This window comes from Oryx dammah, unplaced genomic scaffold (assembly GCF_014754425.2).
Source record: "Oryx dammah isolate SB20612 unplaced genomic scaffold, SCBI_Odam_1.1 HiC_scaffold_23, whole genome shotgun sequence".
NCBI classification, from domain to species: Eukaryota; Metazoa; Chordata; class Mammalia; order Artiodactyla; family Bovidae; genus Oryx; species Oryx dammah.
The window spans coordinates 124,079,687-124,099,150 of NW_024070207.1; the positions used below are offsets into that span (position 1 = coordinate 124,079,687).

At 43.9% G+C, this 19,464-nt stretch overlaps 1 protein-coding gene across 4 annotated transcripts in view; it reads right to left on the reverse strand.

Annotated features, from left to right (window-relative positions):
- Nucleotides 1-19,464, reverse strand: part of WWC3 (WWC family member 3) — a 72,264-nt gene that overhangs the window by 35,425 nt on the left and 17,375 nt on the right. For 2 of the 4 annotated variants that reach the window (XM_040266487.1, XM_040266485.1), the window contains 4 exons: nt 12,042-12,171; nt 11,655-11,753; nt 9,085-9,231; nt 4,183-4,256 (listed from right to left, as the gene is read on the reverse strand). In XM_040266487.1, coding sequence (XP_040122421.1) covers nt 4,183-4,256; nt 9,085-9,231; nt 11,655-11,753; nt 12,042-12,171 — 450 coding nt within the window. The remainder of the gene's footprint in view (nt 1-4,182; nt 4,257-9,084; nt 9,232-11,654; nt 11,754-12,041; nt 12,172-19,464) is intronic. The other 2 variants (XM_040266488.1, XM_040266486.1) reach the window with 1 other exon arrangement.

Genomic DNA, 19,464 nt, shown 5'->3' on the forward strand with positions numbered 1-19,464 from the left:
ACAATTCCAGATGACAGAAGTCAACAATGGGTGACAGGACTGTGATTCTTCTGGGGGCTCAACGGAAGAATATATTTTACAGCGGTTTCTCAGGGCTGTTCACTTTCCTTGGCTCATGGGCCTGCCTCACTCTGATGTCTGCATCCATCCTCACATCTCCTTTTCTGCTTCTCCCTCTTCTAAGGACCCTTGGGATTACACTGAGCCTATCAAGGTAATCCCTGGTGACTCAGATGGTAAAGAATCTGCCTGTGATGTGGAGACACAGGTCCAAACCCAGGGTCGGGAAGATCCCCTGAAGAAGGACATGGCAACCCACTCCAGTATTCTTGCCTGGAGAATCCCATGGACAGAGAAGCCTGATGAGCTACAGTCCATGGGGTCGCAAAGAGTCGGACACAACTGAGTGACTAAATGGCTACCATCGAGGCGATCTAGCATCATCTCCCCACCCCCAGATCTCTAACTTGAGGCCATCTGCAAAGCTCCTTCTGCCAAGGAAGGTAACAGAGTCATGGGTTCTAGGGATTAGGATATGGACATCTCAGGGGCCATCACTGTGCCAACCTCCAGCACTAAATCAGGAGTGTGCCTGACAGATGTTTAGGCCCAGTGTGTGTGAGGAACACTGCGGGAGCCGGCATGGCTGGAACAGGCTAATCCTTTGAGTCAGTGGAAGACTTGCCCTTGGGTCTTGCCACACACAGTAGGGATTTCAGAGCAAGATAAGAAGCCCAAGAGTCAGATTTCTTGATGGCAGCAAGAAACTCTGGGCCATCTGAGTCTTTGCTGGGGGGACTGTCCTGGGTATTGTGGGCTGTTGAGCAATATCCTTGGGGTTCCCACATGGGATGCCAGAAGTGCCCTTTCTCCAGTCACGAGAACCAAAAACATCCCCTGGGGGGCCACCTCCATCCCTTAGGGGCTGATGGAATCTAACATGTTGTGAAAGGAGTGCTTGTCTGCAAAAACAATTCAGACCCGGCAATTTAAATAACTCAAAGTATGCTGATCCGCACCATCAGAACACCATTCCCTGCAACCTTCACCAGGGAAGGACGTGACAACTCACAGAATGTTTGTCCACAACTCCAAAAAAATGTACAAAGAATGCTGGTATTTAACCAGGATGAGGAGACACAGAAATCAGGGCTCTCCGTTGCTACTGATGGCAGGGTAAAACATATAGGTCATTTTGGAAGACAGTTCAGTGGGACCGATCAGAACTTCCAACATAAAGGTCTTTAGACCCATATGTTTCCTTGCTAAGTATCTGTCCAAGGAAACAGGTATTCCTGCAAGGCTGGGGCCTATACATAGATGTGCACTGTTTGTGAAAATAAAAAAAACTGGAATCATCGAGATGTCCATCCAGAGAGGATGGTTGTAATCATTAGAAAAGCTATGCATCATATACTAGATTTAACTACACTGAGCTTCATTTACTTAAATGTTTACATAAAACCTGGAAGGTTTCACACCAAATCATTAATGGTGGGAGGTAGGATTAGAGAGGAAGTTAAGATGGGAGGTCTCTATTGATTGCATCTTTGACAAAAGCAATGTATTCATGTATTATTTATGTAATAAAAATAAGCAGGAAAACACACAGATATATATATGCTAAATCGTGTCCGACTCTGTGATCCCATGGACTGTAGCCTGCCAGTCTCCTCTGTCCATGAGATTCTATAGGCAAGAATCCTGGAGTGGGTTGCCATGTCCTCCTACAGGGGATCTTCCCAACCCAGGGATCAAACCCAGGTCTCCTGCATTACAAGCAGATTCTTTACTGTATGAGTCACCGGGGAAGCCCTATATATACACACAAATAAACGCAAGCATACATATGTTACATGTGTACATAGACATACAAGCAGATTTGTACATGCTTCTGAACCCTGTGTGTCTATACATATATGCAGTGTGCGTGCACACAGGCGCACACCTCGCAGGTACTATCTGGGGTTATCTCCACCCCCAGGCAGACTCACTGAGGTCCTCATAATGTCTGCTAGCTGTGGGGGAGTTTATATGTCCTTATGGCCTCACATAAACCACATCACGTCTGTGAACAGGGCAGGTGCTAGTCAGAAGTACAGTCTCCCAGACCCTCACCCAACCCCTGGCAGCTTCTCTGCCAATGGCTGCCGGGTGTGGAGGAAGCTGCTGGGGTCGCCCAAATGGAAATGAGGTAGACCTAGACCTGCTGAGACAGCACAATCCTCCAGCACTGTGACATGGGGGCTGGAGTGTTCTCTGGTCTCTCCCCACTTGATGCCATTGGTGCCTCCCCTAGAGCTATGACAACTACTGACATCTGTAAATGTAGCCAGAAGCCCACTGGGGGTGGGGGAGGTCCCACCACTGCACCCCTCCCTCACTCCCTGCTCCAGTGGGAACCACTATTCTAGTGGGAAAGAACAACTGTGAGCCAACCTGACATGTCCCTACAATGAATCTTGGATCTCTAAATGTGTCCAAGGCAGCTCAGAAAGGCACTTTGGAGAAGCCCCTACTTTCCCACAAAGGTCAACACGCTGGGGACAGGACCCTCCTCTGCAACTGCGGTGCCTTTCCTAACAAGGTTCTGTTGACCCTGAGATACTCCTCCCCTTTAAAAGATACTGATGAAGTACAGTGTCCTCCCCTGAAGAATGTTGTTAAATCCTGGACTTTCCACCCAAATGTTATTATCTCGGTATTTAAAAGATTACTCACTCTGTATCAACCTCATCTCTAGAAAACCAAAATATCCCTTGCAATGGCTGGTAAATGTCACAGCCAAACAGTAACAATTATGTTAAGTACAGCACCCATCAAGTTTCTGTGGTTTAATACAATGCAGTGAATTCCAACACCCACACGGTGCAGCAGAAACATGCAAGGAGCAGAGGACTATTGAGACAATATTCTCAATATTGAGACAACAGAGTCGGACAAACGCCACCAGCAAGCTCCAGAGAGTGGATGCCTGAGGCCGGGGAAGTGGTCCACGGGGAAGTGCAGTGCCCCCTTTGAGGATATCACGGCATCCTGCAGAGCAAGAGCCAGGAGGATCAGGCAGAGGGGCTCGGAGCAGAGGCTGGGTCATCTCCAGCCGGCCCTCCAGGAGAGAGTCATATGATCTGCTTTGGATGCTATTTTTACATTTGCTAAAAAGGCCATGAAGCGGATTTCCAGACATCCCTGAATGATACAGTACACTGACCAAACCAAACCATTTAGCTTCCAGAATGGAAGCCCTCGACCTGCTTGGTATTCACTCCTCTTCCTCCACTCTCCGCACAGCAGTTCATATGTGACTAAAGAAACTTCTTGAAAAAGACAGGCATCATGGCTTTCTGAAGCCCAGATTTTGGAATAGCTTGGATCAAAGACTCTTTTCAGAAGGCACAAGAGAGATTCACTAAGCCCATGCACTGTAACTACTGAATCCATGTGCCACAACTAGAGAGAAGTTTGTGCACCGCCACTAAGACCCGACACAGCCCAATAAAATAAATTTAAACAAAACACTGCCTGCGAGGGTAACAGCCCACCTGGTGGTGCTGCCCGTGCATCCTGGCTGAGACTGGGAGGGAGGGACAGAGAGGAGGGAGAGATACATGTTGAAACACACAAACAAGGTCAAGTCTCAATTTGCAGAAGGCAGGTAACCTACAACACAGGTTAACAGACATGATTGTGTTTCAGTTCTCTCTGTCAGAATGACATAGATTAGGTACTGCTGTCACTCATTGACCTAATCCTTATTAAACTGTCTTTGAAACCAAGATACATGGCTTTTGTTGTTAATCTATAAAATGAGACGCCACATATATTAAAAAAAAAGTTATGCTTAAGCTGTTCTAAGGGACTGATGCTCAGTTAGAAGGCAGGGAAGGAGGGAGTTCTGAATTCCCTGAGAGGATAAAGTGAGCCCGAAAAGTCTCTATTTTTATTATATCCCATCTTTATAACTGTTTGCAATATTAAGAAGTTCCCATTTTAAATCCATGTGAAATTCTGTCACATGCGTTCAGAAGCTACACGTAAACTGAAGAGTCTTAATTCTATACTCTGTCAGACATTGCTTTCTGGTAAGATGTGGATAAATCAAACATTGAAACTCCATAAAACCTCTTCCCACAGGAGAAAGGAAATAAGGAGAAGACAAGGTTTGAAAAAGGAGCTTCTTACCTCTTTCTGGCTTCCTCATACTGCCAGTTAAGCCTGACTCGATCCACAAGCCTTGTTTTATCATCAAAGATGAACTTTTTGGAACAGAAGGAAGATAAACAAGGGGGGAGACATGTTAAAAACCCATTTTCAAAAGAGAAAACTCACTTAAACTTCCAGCACCAGTGAAGAATATTTCTTTTTAATTTTTATTTTATTTTTTAATTTTACTTTACAATTCTGTATTGGTTTTGCCATACATTTATTGACATGAATCCACCACGGGTGTACATGCGTTCCCAAACACGAACCCCCCTCCCACCCCCCTCCCCACAACATCTCTCTGGGTCATCCCCATGTACCAGCCCCAAGCATGCCATATCCTGCATCAGACATAGACTGGCGATTCGATTCTTACATGATATTATACATGTTTCAATGCCATTCTCCCAAATCATCTCACCCTCTCCCTCTCCCTCTGAGTCCAAAAGTCCGCTATACACATCGTGTCTTTTTGGCTGTCTTGCATACAGGGTCATCATTGCCATCTTTCTAAATTCCATATATATGTGTTAGTATACTGTATTGGTGTTATTCTTTCTGGCTTACTTCACTCTGTATAATCGGCTCCAGTTTCATCCATCTCATCAGAACTGATTCAAATGTATTCTTTTTAACGGCTGAGTAATACTCCATTGTGTATATGTACCACAGCTTTCTTATCCATTCATCTGCTGATGGACATCTAGGTTGTTTCCATGTCCTGGCTATTATAAACAGTGCTGTGATGAACATTGGGGTACATGTGTCTCTTTTAATTCTGGTTTCCTCCATGTGTATGCCCAGCAGTGGGATTGCTGGGTCATAAGGCAGTTCTATTTGCAATTTTTTAAGGAATCTCCACACTGTTCTCCATAGTGGCTGTACTAGTTTGCATTCCCACCAACAGTGTAGGAGGGTTCCCTTTTCTCCACACCCTCTCCAGCATTTATTGCTTGCAGATTTTTGGATTGCAGCCATTCTGACTGGTGTGAAGTGGTACCTCATTGTGGTTTTGATTTGCATTTCTCTAAGCATTTCCCCTAAAGTCAGGAACAAGACAAGGGTGCCCACTTTCACCACTACTATTCAACATAGTTCTGGAAGTTTTAGCCACAGCAATCAGAGCAGAAAAAGAAATAAAAGGAATCCAAATTAGAAAAGAAGAAGTAAAACTCTCACTGTTTGCAGATGACATGATCCTCTACAGAGAAAACCCTAAAGAATCTTCCAGAAAATTACTAAAGCTAATTAATGAATATAGTAAAGTTGCAGGATATAAAATCAACACACAGAAATCCCTTGCATTCCTATACACTAATAATGAGAAAGTAGAAAAAGAAATTAAGGAAACAATTCCGTTCACCATTGCAACGAAAAGAATAAAATACTTAGGAATATATCTACCTAAAGAAACTAAAGACCTATATATAGAAAACTATAAAACACTGATGAAAGAAATCAAAGAGGACACTAATAGATGGAGAAATATACCATGTTCATGGATTGGAAGAATCAATATAGTGAAAATGAGTATACTACCCAAAGCAATTTACAAATTCAATGCAATTCCTATCAAGCTACCAGCGATATTTTTCACAGAACTAGAACAAATAATTCAAGATTTGTATGGAAATACAAAAAACCTCGAATAGCCAAAGCAATCTTGAGAAAGAAGAATGGAACTGGAGGAATCAACTTGCCTGACTTCAGGCTCTACTACAAAACCACAGTCATCAAGACAGTATGGTATTGGCACAAAGACAGAAATATAGATCAATGGAACAAAATAGAAAGCCCAGAGATAAATCCACACACATATGGACACCTTATCTTTCACAAAGGAGGCAAGAATATACAATGGAGTAAAGACAATCTCTTTAACAAGTGGTGCTGGGAAAACTGGTCAACCACTTGTAAAAGAATGAAACTAGATCACTTTCTAACACCATACACAAAAATAAACTCAAAATGGATTAAAGATCTAAATGTAAGACCAGAAACTATAAAACTCTTCGAGGAGAACATAGGCAAAACACTCTCCAACATAAACCACAGCAGGATCCTCTATGATCCACCTCCCAGAATTCTGGAAATAAAAGCAAAAATAAACAAATGGGATCTAATTAAAATTAAAAGCTTCTGCACAACAAAGGAAAATATAAGCAAAGTGAAAAGACAACCTTCCAAATGGGAGAAAATAATAGCAAATGAAGCAACTGACAAACAACTAATCTCAAAAATATACAAGCAACTTATGCAGCTCAATTCCAGAAAAATAAACGACCCAATCAAAAAATGGGCCAAAGAACTAAATAGACATTTCTCCAAAGAAGACATATGGATGGCTAACAAACACATGAAAGATGCTCAACATCAGTCATTATTAGAGAAATGCAAATCAAAACCAGTGAAGAATATTTTAATTCACCTTCTAATTTCCATTTTTCAAAGGTCTGGAAGGAAACACACCAATAACAGCTGCCACCTCTGGTCATTGAGAGTTGGGAATGCAACTGGTAAGACTTTGGTTGTTCCAACACAGGCGGATTTTTTTTTAAATAGTGGAAGTACACTTGTCTATTTTGTAATTCCCACAGCAAATTAAGTTTGAAAAGAAATAGAGAACTCCTCAAAGTTGATATAAACACACAAAAAATTCATCCCAACTTGTGTAGTACATGCATGCTGTGACGAAGCAAGCTGCCGTCCTGGAGAGGTTCATACAGTAAGGAATAGAAGCCCTCAGTCCAACAATCAGTGAGGAACTGAATCCTGCCAACAATCATATAAGCTTGGAAGTAAACCCTTCCCAATCAAGCTTTCTGATGAGACTGCAACTCTAGCTAATATCTTGATTATAGTTTCCTGAGAGCCCCTGAAGCAGAAGACGAAGCACAGTTTCCTGATCCACAGTACAAGTGTGAGATAATTAATGTGTGCTGTTTTCAAATGCTAGGTTTCAGGGGTGTTTTGTTATGCAGCAATAGCTAACTAATACAGTTAAAGCCTTTTGATACATTTTTCAATAACAAGATGTAGTAGAAAGCACAGGGGTTTAGGGATCAGAGTTGCTGATTCAAACCCAGATCTGCCTCTCCCTGACTAAATAACCTTAGGTAACCTGGTAACCTTTGGACCCTCTCAGCTGACAAAAGAATATGGAAACAACTACTTAAATCAAAGTAACAGTCATGAAGCTGCCAACTCAGGGCCAGCCCCAGTAAACTCATAAATAATGACAATTTACTGCTAAAGTTATTATAATAGTATAACCAGCCACTCCCCACCCGACATTTTTTATAAAGTCTTACCTAGATCATTACAGAACCTTCAATCTTACCTGTTTCTCTCAAATGAGGTAAAAGCCTCTAAAAATTCTAATTCTAACCTTATGTTAAGCAGCAATGAGTTATTCATGGAATTCAATACATATTGTACTTCTTTCCTTTTCTCATGCCAAAATCTTTAGGCAAAAATGCCAGACAGTTTTGACTTACAGATTCTTCTCTGTCTTAAACCTGGTCAAAAAATGTCCAAGTGTAGTTTTGAGAACAATGAGGGGGAACATTGCACATAGGCAGTTCAGGACATCCAGGACACAGAGGCATTATTTCCTATATGATATTCCCCTCAAAGAAGCAATATTTATTGACATTTTAAAATATAGTTAATTATTTAAAACTCACAGTTTTTTAGTCAATGGTTTTCCCTTCTACTTTTAGGAGGGCATTGTGCATTTCACTGATATTTCAACTTTACTTAGTGAGCCCTAAGAATCCATACAAATTGGTTTTCCATTTGTAACAAATGAATGTAAAACTTCACTCAATGACAGTACAACAGTAGTGTCCTTAAGTATTCACTGCCCTGCTTTACATGATGGCAGCCAATTCTGCTTTGATGGCTAACTCAAGGCTTCACTAATTATCAAAAGGGGCATTATGAAATTCTTCCAAGTCCCAAACAAAATTAATTTCAATTTAATTTTCTGACATTCTCTTAGAAGAATAAGAAATAGCATCAAAGTATAACCCAAGGGTAACACAGCCACAAAGCTGATGAAAATCACTGGTCTAAGCCAGAGCTCAGAGAACTATGGCCCAAAGGATGAATGTGGCCCACCACCTCTTAGTTTTACTGGAACAAGCCCCACCCACCCATTCACAGGTGACTATGGCAGAGACTGCATAGCCGGCAAAGCCTAAAACACTTATTATCTGGACCTTGGCAGACAAAGTTAGCTGATCCATGCTCTAAAGAGTCCTACATCTGTCAAAAAAACAGCTAAACTCCTGTATCCTGCATCAAACCTGGATTGGCGATTCATCTCTTATATGATACTATACATGTTTCAATGCCATTCTCCCAAATCATCCCACCTTCTCCCTCTCCCACAGGATGCTTGGGGCTGGTGCACTGGGATGACTGAGGGATGGTACGGGGAGGGAGGTGGGAGGGGGGTTCTGGATGGGGAACACGTGTACACCTGTGGCAGATTCATGTTGATGTATGGCAAAACCAATACAATATTGTAAAGTAATTAGCCTCCAATTAAAATAAATACATTTAAATTAAAAAAAAAAAACAGCTAAACTCAACTTTCAAAAGGATTCTGCCTTTTTAAAAAAATCTAATTTATGAAGAGAGAGGTAATAAGCCATTCAATTGCCTCTCAGGCCCCTCTGAACCTTCAAGATGCCTGGATGTAAAAAAAAACATATTCTTTCTTCAAACTTAATGGCACAAAAGCCAAAACCCTTTTGAAGGGAAAGTGGAAAATTTAAACAAATGGGTGATGGCCACATGAAAGCAGCCCTTTTGTTGTCTCTCTGGATATACTTGGTTCTCCGCCCCCACCCCCCCACTGCCTGGTGAGCATACCTCGCCTATGATGTCAGTCTGAGAGCCAGCATCGCAAAACTGGTGAGATAAAGACTCGCCCAGTGCGCCTGCGCCAGGAGGGAACTCCTGCAGAGGGTCAGTAAGAGAACAGCTATTCCTGAAGCCATCAGTCAGCTTGGCCAGGCTCTAGAACAGAAGGGAACAAGCAACTTGAACAGCCATGGTGATGCATCTCTTCCCTTTCCAAGCAGTCATTTCCTTCCCATTCCAGGTCAGCAGCCTCATTCCTGGAGAGCAGGCCCACCCCAACCCCATTCTCATGAGATTCCAAAGAAATGTTGATCAGCACGTGCACCTTTCATGAAACTCGTAGTGATTTAAGTCAGATGGCAACTGAGTCCTCCCGGCAGCATGGGAATAATACAGAGAACAAATGAGGGACCATTTTTACTGTTTTTTTTTTCTTTTTTAAAACCTCTGTGTTTCCTAAAGAAAAAATAAGCGTTCCCTCCAAAAAAAGTCAAAAACATAGGGAGTAGAAAGGCAGCTGACAGGGGCTGGAGGGCTCGGGGCAATGAAGAGATGCTGGTCAAAGGGTCCAAAGTCCCATGCGTTAAGAGCAATGTGCATACGTGTGTGCTCAGCTGCATCTCTTTGTAATCCCATGGACTGTAGCCCACCAGGCTCCTCTGTTCATGGATTTCCCAGGTGAGAACACTGGAGTGGGTTGCCATGCCCTCCTCCAGGGAATCTTCCTGACCCAGGGATTGAACTCATGTCTCCTGCACTGGCAGGTGGATTCTTTACCGTCTGAGCCACCAGGAAAGCAGGAGGAATAAGTCCCGGATCTTAGGTCCACAGCACAGTGAGTATAGCTAGCAATACTGGAGTGAAGGTCCGAAAGTTGCTAAGAGTAGATCTTAGAAGTCCTCAGCACAGAAAAATCAAGGTACCCATGTGAGGTGACAGATGTGTGAACTCATTTTATGGTGGTAATCATTTCACAATAGTTGTGTTTATCAAACCAGCACGTACACCTTAAATTTATAAAATTTTATTCATCAACTGTACCTCAATAGAGCAAAGGGGAAGGGAGATAGCATTCCCATCTGAAATGTTCCTTCAATAAATAATTCCATCAGAAAGGAATGCTACCTGGAGATCTTCAAAACCACACAGAAGGTGAAAACAACTCCTAGACTATGCTCACATATTCTTATAAGCAAATTTTTTTCAGTCATAATTCTATAGGGTCAAAGTCATCTTATATGGATGTCAGTAGGCCAAATATTAGAGTAAGTATAAATTCTGGTACCTGGAACCCCTTCGGGTGAAAGTTCAAGAGAAACCAGATGTTTTAAGATTTTTAAAAGACTGCAGACATGAGATGCCCAGGTGCAGTAGACCCCAGGCAGGTGCCTCTGGATCTAGACAAAGGTGTTTTGGGATGGGCCAAGATGAAACAACTTATTTGATTTTACTAGATGAAGACACTGCTTGTGTGTCTCCCTGGAGTGTCTCAGAGAAGATGCTGTGGTCTGAGGTATCTTCCAGAAATTCTATCTCCAGCCTCCATGGTGGGGAACCCACTCGAGGCAGCTGGGTGTCATTTACCTCTCATGACCCGGAAATACAGGGCATCTGAAAATACAGATTTCTGTATCCCATCCCCAGAGAGTCTAATCTAGGAGATCTGGGGTATGGCCTGGTAATCTGCAATTGAACAAGCACCCTGGGGACACTCCAGCCTCACATCCTTGACATTAGGAAGCACCGCCATGCAAGGCGGTCATGTGCGCACCTGTTGCACTTGGCCTAAGAAGGTGAGCTTTGCTCCCATGTCCTTGTGTGTTTTACATGCCGCAGAATTGAGACAAATGCCTACTAGTGCCAGGTGCCGACTCAGTGAACTGAGCTGGAAAGAAAAGCCACGACGGAGAGCATCAAATGCATTCCGGCATGGAGCAAGAGCCCGGCATGCGTCCCTTGGCAAAAACTCAGTTTTTTCTAAAAATAACAGAAGTTACAGGAGTTCAAGTGGCAAAAAAACAAACCAGTATAAAGTCTATCCTCATGGTGGAATACTATGCAGCCGTACAGAGCTACAGGCCCAGCTTTCTGCGAGGGCAACTGATCACGTGTCCATACCATCACGTGTCTGTATAAACACTAGCAGGACACACAAGAAGGTTGTAACAGTAGTTATAGGAGGTGAGAAAATGGGGTGACCGCAAGACTCTTATGATACACTTTTAAAATTACTTTGGTTATTAAACAATATAAATGTGTCACCCCTTACTGTAGCCTGAATTGTGTCCTGCAAAAAGATGCTTCAGTCCTAACCCCCAGAACCTGGGAATACGTGCTTATTTGGAAGGAAAAGTCTGAAGATGAAATCGAACTAAGATGAGAACAGGTTCTAATCCAATGATTGGTGTCCTTATAAGAAGAAAAAATTTATATGCAGAGATGTGATCACAAAGGCAGAGACTAGAGTGATGCATCTATAAGCTGAGGAACACCAAGGACTGCCAGCAGCCCCCAGAGGCTGGAAGAGGCAAGGAAGGACCTCCCCCAGAGCCTTCAGACAGACCGTGGCCCTGCCGCACCTTGACATCAGACTCTCGTCCTCCAGACTTGGAGAGAATAAACTCCTGTTGTTCTAAGCCACCTGGTATGTGGTTCTTTGTCATGGCAACCCTAGGAAACTAACATGCACATTTTAAAATATATATATATATATGTACACACACATATATAGAAGATATCAAATACACATATATATTGTTCAAACATGTATGTGTTTAAAATTTGCATGATTATATAATAACAATATAATATAAATACGTATATATTTTTAAATGTTTAAATAAAGGAAGTTAGATAACCCTGGCGTTATGAACATGTTTAAAAAAGGGAAATAAATAAATAAAGGAGTGATACGCAGGAGAGCAGAGAGACAGATGCGGGCTCTGAAGAGCTCCCCGGCCTCTTACTTGCATCAGGTCCCGCCTTTCCTTCTCGCCTGTATAAATGGCTTTCTTGATGGTCCTGAGCTCGCTCATTATAGCCTGTGCCTCATCCAGTTTGTAGTTGGTGTGAGCATTAGACATCTTGCGATCAATCCTGGTTCAAAAAGAAATAAAAGAGTCATTCTGTGCGAGAGTGTAACATCCCATTAAACAGTAATAATCCAGAACTTAAAAGCTTCATAGAAGGGCGGGGAACAGCTGAAAGCAAAGGAAAAAAAAAAGATCCCGTAAGCCCTTCCTTGTTCGTGGTGAATACAAGGAGATAAGACTGGTGGTGGATGTCTCCCTCTGCTCCAAGAGCATCTTCTGTAGGCAGGGACGTGCCAGGCAAGATTCCTAATCATCTCCAGAGATTTTAAACTTCCCTCTCTGAGAGCAGGATCATGTCTTATTCGTTTAGCCCCAGCATCTCAGTTAGTAGTCCAAAATGTCTATTCAGTAAACATACCAATGAAATCTGTATACAAGAATATATGGGAAACAGCAAAAAGTAGTGAAGTTTCAATAGTGATGCCCTGCACAAAACTTGGGAAGTCTTATGGCTCCTCTTATCTTTCGTTCTTTTATCCTGGTTCTAATTTATCACTCTCTCTCTAGTACTCCCATTCCATCCAAACATCCATTCATCCTTCCTTCATTCTATCCCTGCATCCTGATGTGGCCTGGCCATGTGTTTTTCCATTTTAACTGTTCTATAGAGAATCAAGAGTCTCTGATGCAAGGCAGACACAAAGGCCATCCATCTCTCATCACTACATCTGCCAAGGAAGTGGCTCATGTTTTCTTGCAGAGAAAAGTTAGACTCATTTATGTAATAATGTCTCCTGATATCCATCTTCTGATAAAAGGCTCTCGAATATATCTCATTTAATGTCACAAATCACAACAGACATAGGCTGATGAAGTCTGTAGAAAAGGGTGACATCATTTCAACACAGAAAACCCAAGGCCAGAAAAGTGTGATTTCTCCTTAACAGTTAATGATCAATGCCTTTGCTACTACAGGTCTACTGACTCCTCTAGAAAGAAAACTTCATACAGCTAAGGGATCATTACCTGACACCAACACCCCTATAGAGAAATGAAACTCAAATGCAACACACAAAATGTTCGCAACTGCTTAGAAGTCAGTGTTCATCGGATGGTCACAGAGTGCAGACACACAGCCCCTGTTAAGGCCACAATGTGAGACGCTAACCCTGTCGGCTCCGGCTCATACTTGGGTGTTGTGATTCCTTTACGGCTTTCAGCAGCGACAAAGCCTAAGTGCAGCCGTCAGTAAAGCCCAGGGCAGAGCCAGCCGCCTGTCAAGGCACCATCAGCTGGTGGCTTGGAGGAAAACAGGCCCCAGTTCCCACCAGGGAGAGAGAACAGCAAACCCTGTAATACATCTCACCAGTAGATGCCACAGAGCCCCCCGACCCCCCTCCACCCAAGAACAAAAGTTCAACTTCAAGGCAGCAGGCCTCAGCCCTGACCTTAGCTCCACCCAAGGAGCTCTGAGACCTCAAAAAGGAATGAAGACTGACCGAGAGCAGCTGTTTTCACTCTGTCCCAAGGCTGTCCCAGCCCGGTGAGCTGGGGTCACTAAAGGGAGAGCCCACCCACGAATTGAGGCCCCTCACTGCTGCTTCGGCAAGCCCCTTCCTTCATTCCATCTCAGACAGTCTTCTTCCATAGAAGACGTCATTGGAGGGGAAGGATAAGGGAAAAGATTACACATGTTTTAACAAAAAAGTGTGAAAGCTCTTAGAAAAGATGATCTCAAAGTTCTAGGAATCTCCGAAATGTAACTGTTTAAAAAGTTATGAATTATTATAGAATATGCAATTATGTGAAATGATACTGTTATGTAAATAAAACCTTAAAAGACATTTTATATTTTATCTGATTAAATTATGCATGCATGCATGCATGCTGAGTCGCTTCAGCTGTGTCTGACTCTGTGCTACCCTATGGATTGTCACCTGCCAGGCTCCCCTGTCAATGGGATTCTCCAGGCAAGAATACTGGAATGGGTTGCTGTGTCCTCCTCCAGATGATCTTCCCAACGCAGGGAATGAACCCATGTCTCTTACATCTCCTTCACTGGCAGGAGAATTCTTTACCACTTCTTTACCACCTGGGAAGTCCCTGATTAAATTATACAAGTATCTATTTGATTGAATTATATATAAGTATGTGTTTGATTAAATTAGATAGGTATATAAAGAGCATGTTACAATAGTTCAAGTATCAAACACCTACTAGGTGACTGTCCTGCTGCATGCTTTATGTCTCACCTCATTTAATCCACTGAACAGGTTTATGAGATCAGCATAATCTTCCCAGACTTTGTGATGCAAAAATTGAGGCTCAGAGAGACTAAGTGGCCCAAGAGGACAAGCTAAGATCTGGCAGACCCACAACTCAAACCCACATCTCCCAGCTCTCAAGTCCAAATTGGAGTTTTTCCATTTTAGCTGTTCTATGGAAAAACTTGGAGAAGGCAATGGCACCCCTCTCCAGTACTCTTGCATGGAAAATCCCATGGACGGAGGAGCCTGGTGGGCTGCAGTCCATGGGGTCGCTAAGAGTCGGACACGACTGAGTGACTTCACTTTCACTTTTCACTTTCACGCACTGGAGAAGGAAATGGCAACCCACTCCAGTGTTCTTGCCCAGAGAACCCCAGGGATGGGGGAGCCTGGTGGGCTGCCGTCTATGGGGTTGCACAGAGTCGGACACGACTGAAGCGACTTAGCAGCAGCAGCAGCATGGAAAAACTCGGTTCAGCTAATGGCCCTTGCTACCCGCTGGTGCACTCCTGCTCAGGGTGGCCAGGGTAGGGTCCGTATGCTTTAGTAAGAGGAAGAAGCAGGCTCCACAGAACTCTAACCACTTCCATCTGTCAACTGTGACCAATTTTCATCTAACAAAAACCTCAAAGAATAGGAACTCTCTTTTATATCACATCTGCAAAATTCATTTATTTGGGAGTTTTCAAATTCCCTCTAACACCTGGCCTTTACTTTTCACTCAACATTCAACCAGGAAGGTTGAATGACTTGCTCAAGGTCACACAGCAAGGTCCACACTGAGGCCCTTCATGCCACGCTCAGCCTCTTCTGTCACCAGGCTAGCAATATATTGAAGCTCAAGCCTCCAAAGTGATGCCATGTCAAATCTGAGGACTATCCACACAGTCAGATGGCGGGCCAAAGCAGACTGGCACTCTTTATATCCTGCCTTTGAAAGAAACTGTTAGAGAGAAAAGAAGTGCGTTAAAAGTGTTAGTCACTCAGTCGCATCTGACTCTTTGTGACTCCATGGACCGTAGCCTGCCAACCTCCTCTGTCCATGGGGATTCTCCAGGCAAGATTACTGGAGTGGATTGCCATGCCCTCCTCCAGGGGATCTTCCCGACCCAGGGATCGAACCCAGGTCTCCCGCTTTGCAGGCGGATTCTTTACTGTCTGAGCCACCAGGGAAGCCAGAGAAAAGAAGGTGCAGCATCAAACGCTGATGGCACACCACCGAGAAGGCATTTTTGAGGTATTTCTCATTAACCTCCCCCTGCCCTCAAGCGTCCATATTTCTTGTTCAACTTAAGATGTCAAGAGAACCACGTTGGCAAAAATCAAACCGAACAAATTCTTCGACCCACATCTTGGAAGAAAGGGCCACCAGGTCTCGAAAGGTAGTCCACGTTAATAGCACATACTACAACCCCCAAGAAGGAGGAGTCTTGTTATGACTCTATCTTTACATCACTGGTTCTGGCACGTGGCCTTGAACGAACCAGAATCCCAAAGAGCTTCTGGCAGCTTCTATCAGCCGTCGGTCCCATGTGGAACACCAGATCCATCCCACGACTGGGAACAACACTCTTTTTGTTTCCACCCCCACTTCTGTAGGTTTTACTGTTATCTGAGGAGCCTCTGAGCTATGGTAACAGGATATCCTGCTCTAAGCCTGTGTGGACTGCGGACAAGCCCATGCTCTCCTGAAACCTGTAAATTCCCTCAGAGAGAAAATGCTAATTCCAAGATCTAGCACTGCCTCGCTGTGATACTGAACACTCCTCAGAGGGCAGTCGCTCTGAGTCACTGAAGGAGACACACGGGCTTAACTCCATCATGGCATCCCAAGATGGAAGACAGTCATCAAGCAATTAAAAGGCTCGAAGCACAGACCCAGAGGCTGATAAGCACGCACCTCCAGGAAATGGGTTACTGGCACATCTAGTGAGCGCCTACTTTTATGATTTGAACAGCAGTGGTAGAAATAAGATTTCTTCAAGCACAATATAGTACAGTAAGGAGCAGAGAAGAAATGCTGGAGGGCAGTTATTAAGAAGGCTCTGGGGGCTTCCTGGTGGCTCAGTGGTAAAGAATCTACCTGCTGATGCAAGGGACACAGGTTTGATCCTTGGTCTGGGAAGATCCCACATGCCACAACTACTTAGCCTGTGCCCTAGAATTAGGGCTACAGTTCATGGGGTCACAAAGAGTTGGACATGACTGAGCAACTGAGTGCACACACACACACACACACACACACACACAAATGGATGTATCAGGCTGCCAATGTTAAACCCCAATTATAATCTTTACATCACACACACACACACACACACACACACACACACACACACATACACGAGGCAACCAGACAGTGTGTACCTCCTGATCAAAGTACCACCACCAGCTACAAACCATATTTAACCCCCAAAAGAGAAAATGCAATGGAACTTGAGTCAGATCAAGCCTGTGGGATTAATGACACCAGTTTACATAAATAAAGAGCAAGGGACAGAGGAGCATGTGAAATGATGTGATGCACATTCCTGTAGCAAAATCCAGGATCGGGGCAATTCTTTGGGATAAGGAGAGTAGCTTCTTCAACAAGTACATTGTCAAAAGGAAGAAATGAAGGAGAAAAGAAAAAGGGAGAGGGGGGTAGAGATGAAGAGACATGCTAACCACACGTACGGTATGGACCTAGTCTGAACCTGGACCCAAACAAACCAGGGAGGTGGGGAAAAACCCACTGGAGAATGGACAACATGAAGAGATTATTACCAAGTGGCACGGGTATTAGTTACGTTTTCAAAAGGAGTCCGTAACTTTAGGAGACATTTATGGACTAAATACGATTCTGGGATTTGCTTCAATAACGTGGTAAATGCTTGGGCAATGAGGCTCTGTAGCTGTGTGACAAAACAAGACTGGCCATTGTGTAGTTAGCTGTAGAAGTGGAGAGACAGATACGGGAAGGTTCCCTTATACTATTCTCTTGACTTTTGTGTACGTTTGACATTTTCCATCATTAAAAGTTTATATATAGTACACACACACACAAACACACACATTCTGTCATTAACCCAGAGATTCTGTTCATGGCCAGTTCTCATCTACAAAAATTAACAACGCACATAGACTTTAAAAAAAAAAATACAAAAGGCTCTTTTTTCCTCACTTGGACCCAACCGTAATGATGGATTTCCTTGCTAGCCAGGAAAGTTCACCAAGATAAACAAGTCGAGTTTAAAATGTTGTGAGTCGCCAAACTCTCAGTGAGGTGCCCTGGAAAAAAATACACGGGATATTCTGGGAAGCAAGAACAGCAGAAACTTTTCTGGAGGGAAATCTAGGGTTTCTGCCTTAAGTCGAGGTTGGTAATAATATCTGAGAAGCCCATTGACATACAACAGTGCATGTATTATCTGTGTTCAGAGTCAGGATTTTGCAGTAGGGGTGGGGTAATCACATTATCGATGCTTACCCAAGGTTTTCCCAATTTCTCAATAAAGCATACCAATCCACATGATGTGATCCAAACACAAGAGCCAGTCTTCAATACCAGGAAAATAAAGAGGCCGTTTTCATCTTATACATGGCTTGTGTAACTCAGAGGAAGGTATGAGGCCACTTTTTCACTGGCAGAGCACTGTACTAACAAATAGGCATGGCACAAGCACTCCTGTTTTTTCTCCTTCCTGAGACGTCATGTCATAGCATAGAGTGATTGTGTGCAATGACAACACAGCACCCAACCAGAAGCTGCTTCAAGAGACAGTTTCATCTAGAAAGCTGGGCTGGGACACCCCAAGACGAAGTTCAGGTCCAGAGCTTTCCTTCAGGCCACCCCTCAGCCTGCATGGGGGAAGGTGGGCATTCCCATAGGCTCTGCCACAGAGTGAGGACCATCCCCTTGGCAGGGGGCATGTTTACCATTGCTGAGCCCACACAAGGGGGCTTGCAAAGGAAAGCAGAAAGAGGATCAACAGCACTGGTATTCTCTCTGCAGGCTCATAGTCCGCTCTGGCTGCAGGTGTAAACTGACAACTTCCTGTACCGGCTTCTGCTTCCTGTTCCAGAAACCTGGAGAAACCGAGGCCACCTTTTTCCAGTCTTAAAATGATGCTGAGGTTTCTCCTGGTGGCTCACAGGTAAGTAAAGAATCTGCCTGCCAACGCAGGAGACACGGTTTCGATCGCTGGTCTGGGAAGATCCCACATGCCATGCGAACAGCTGAGCCACAGCTACTGAGCCTGTGCTCCAGAGTCCGGGGGCTACAACTACTGAAGCTCACGTGCTGAGAGCCCATGCTCCACAAGAGAAGCCACTACAATGAGAAGCCCACACACCTCAACTAGAGAGTTAGCCCTCATAGCAACAAAGAGACAGTACAGCCAAAGATTAGTAAATATTTTTTTGAAGAATGACTGCCTATAAGAGATGAAGTTACTTCCTAGCAATGTCAAGGGGAAGGGGTTTTCTTGCACACATGCACATGCACACACGCACACACACTGCTGCAGGTAGTGGCAGAGAAAGCAAAAAGCTGATTGTAAGCTTAAAAGCCTGCAGCCCATGCTAAGCATGTGGCCAAATCCCACCTCAGGGAGGACCTGCAGGGGGCATGGCAGTGTCTCAGAGCCAGAAGAGCCAAGCCCTCCGAGCAGGACCCAGCTCACCTTTGTATGGTGTCTCCCCTGGTGTCTATAATACGTCCTCAATAAAGAAGCAGACAAAAAAGTCGTCAGCCGAAGCAATCTTGGGTGAGTAAGAAAGTGAATCTCTACTCATGCTGAACAACAGGGTTTGATTACCCTTTATGTGAGGCTGCGGTCATTACCTTTGGCAAACACTCAAATCCGTGTTCCCTCCTTATAAGGAATGATACATCTGACGTGGTCACTGCATCTACACACAGGACGCCAAGAGAGTAGAACGCTGCCCCTGTTTACCAAGAATCGTAGCCACATGGATTCCTGTCATTTGCTGAAGGCTGACTGTGCAGCAGGCATTGTTGCTGTCCTCAGACAATTTAGCCCAATGGTCATTGCTACGGACTGAATGTTCACATCCCCCCAAATTCTTGGGGTGAATCCCAATCCCCA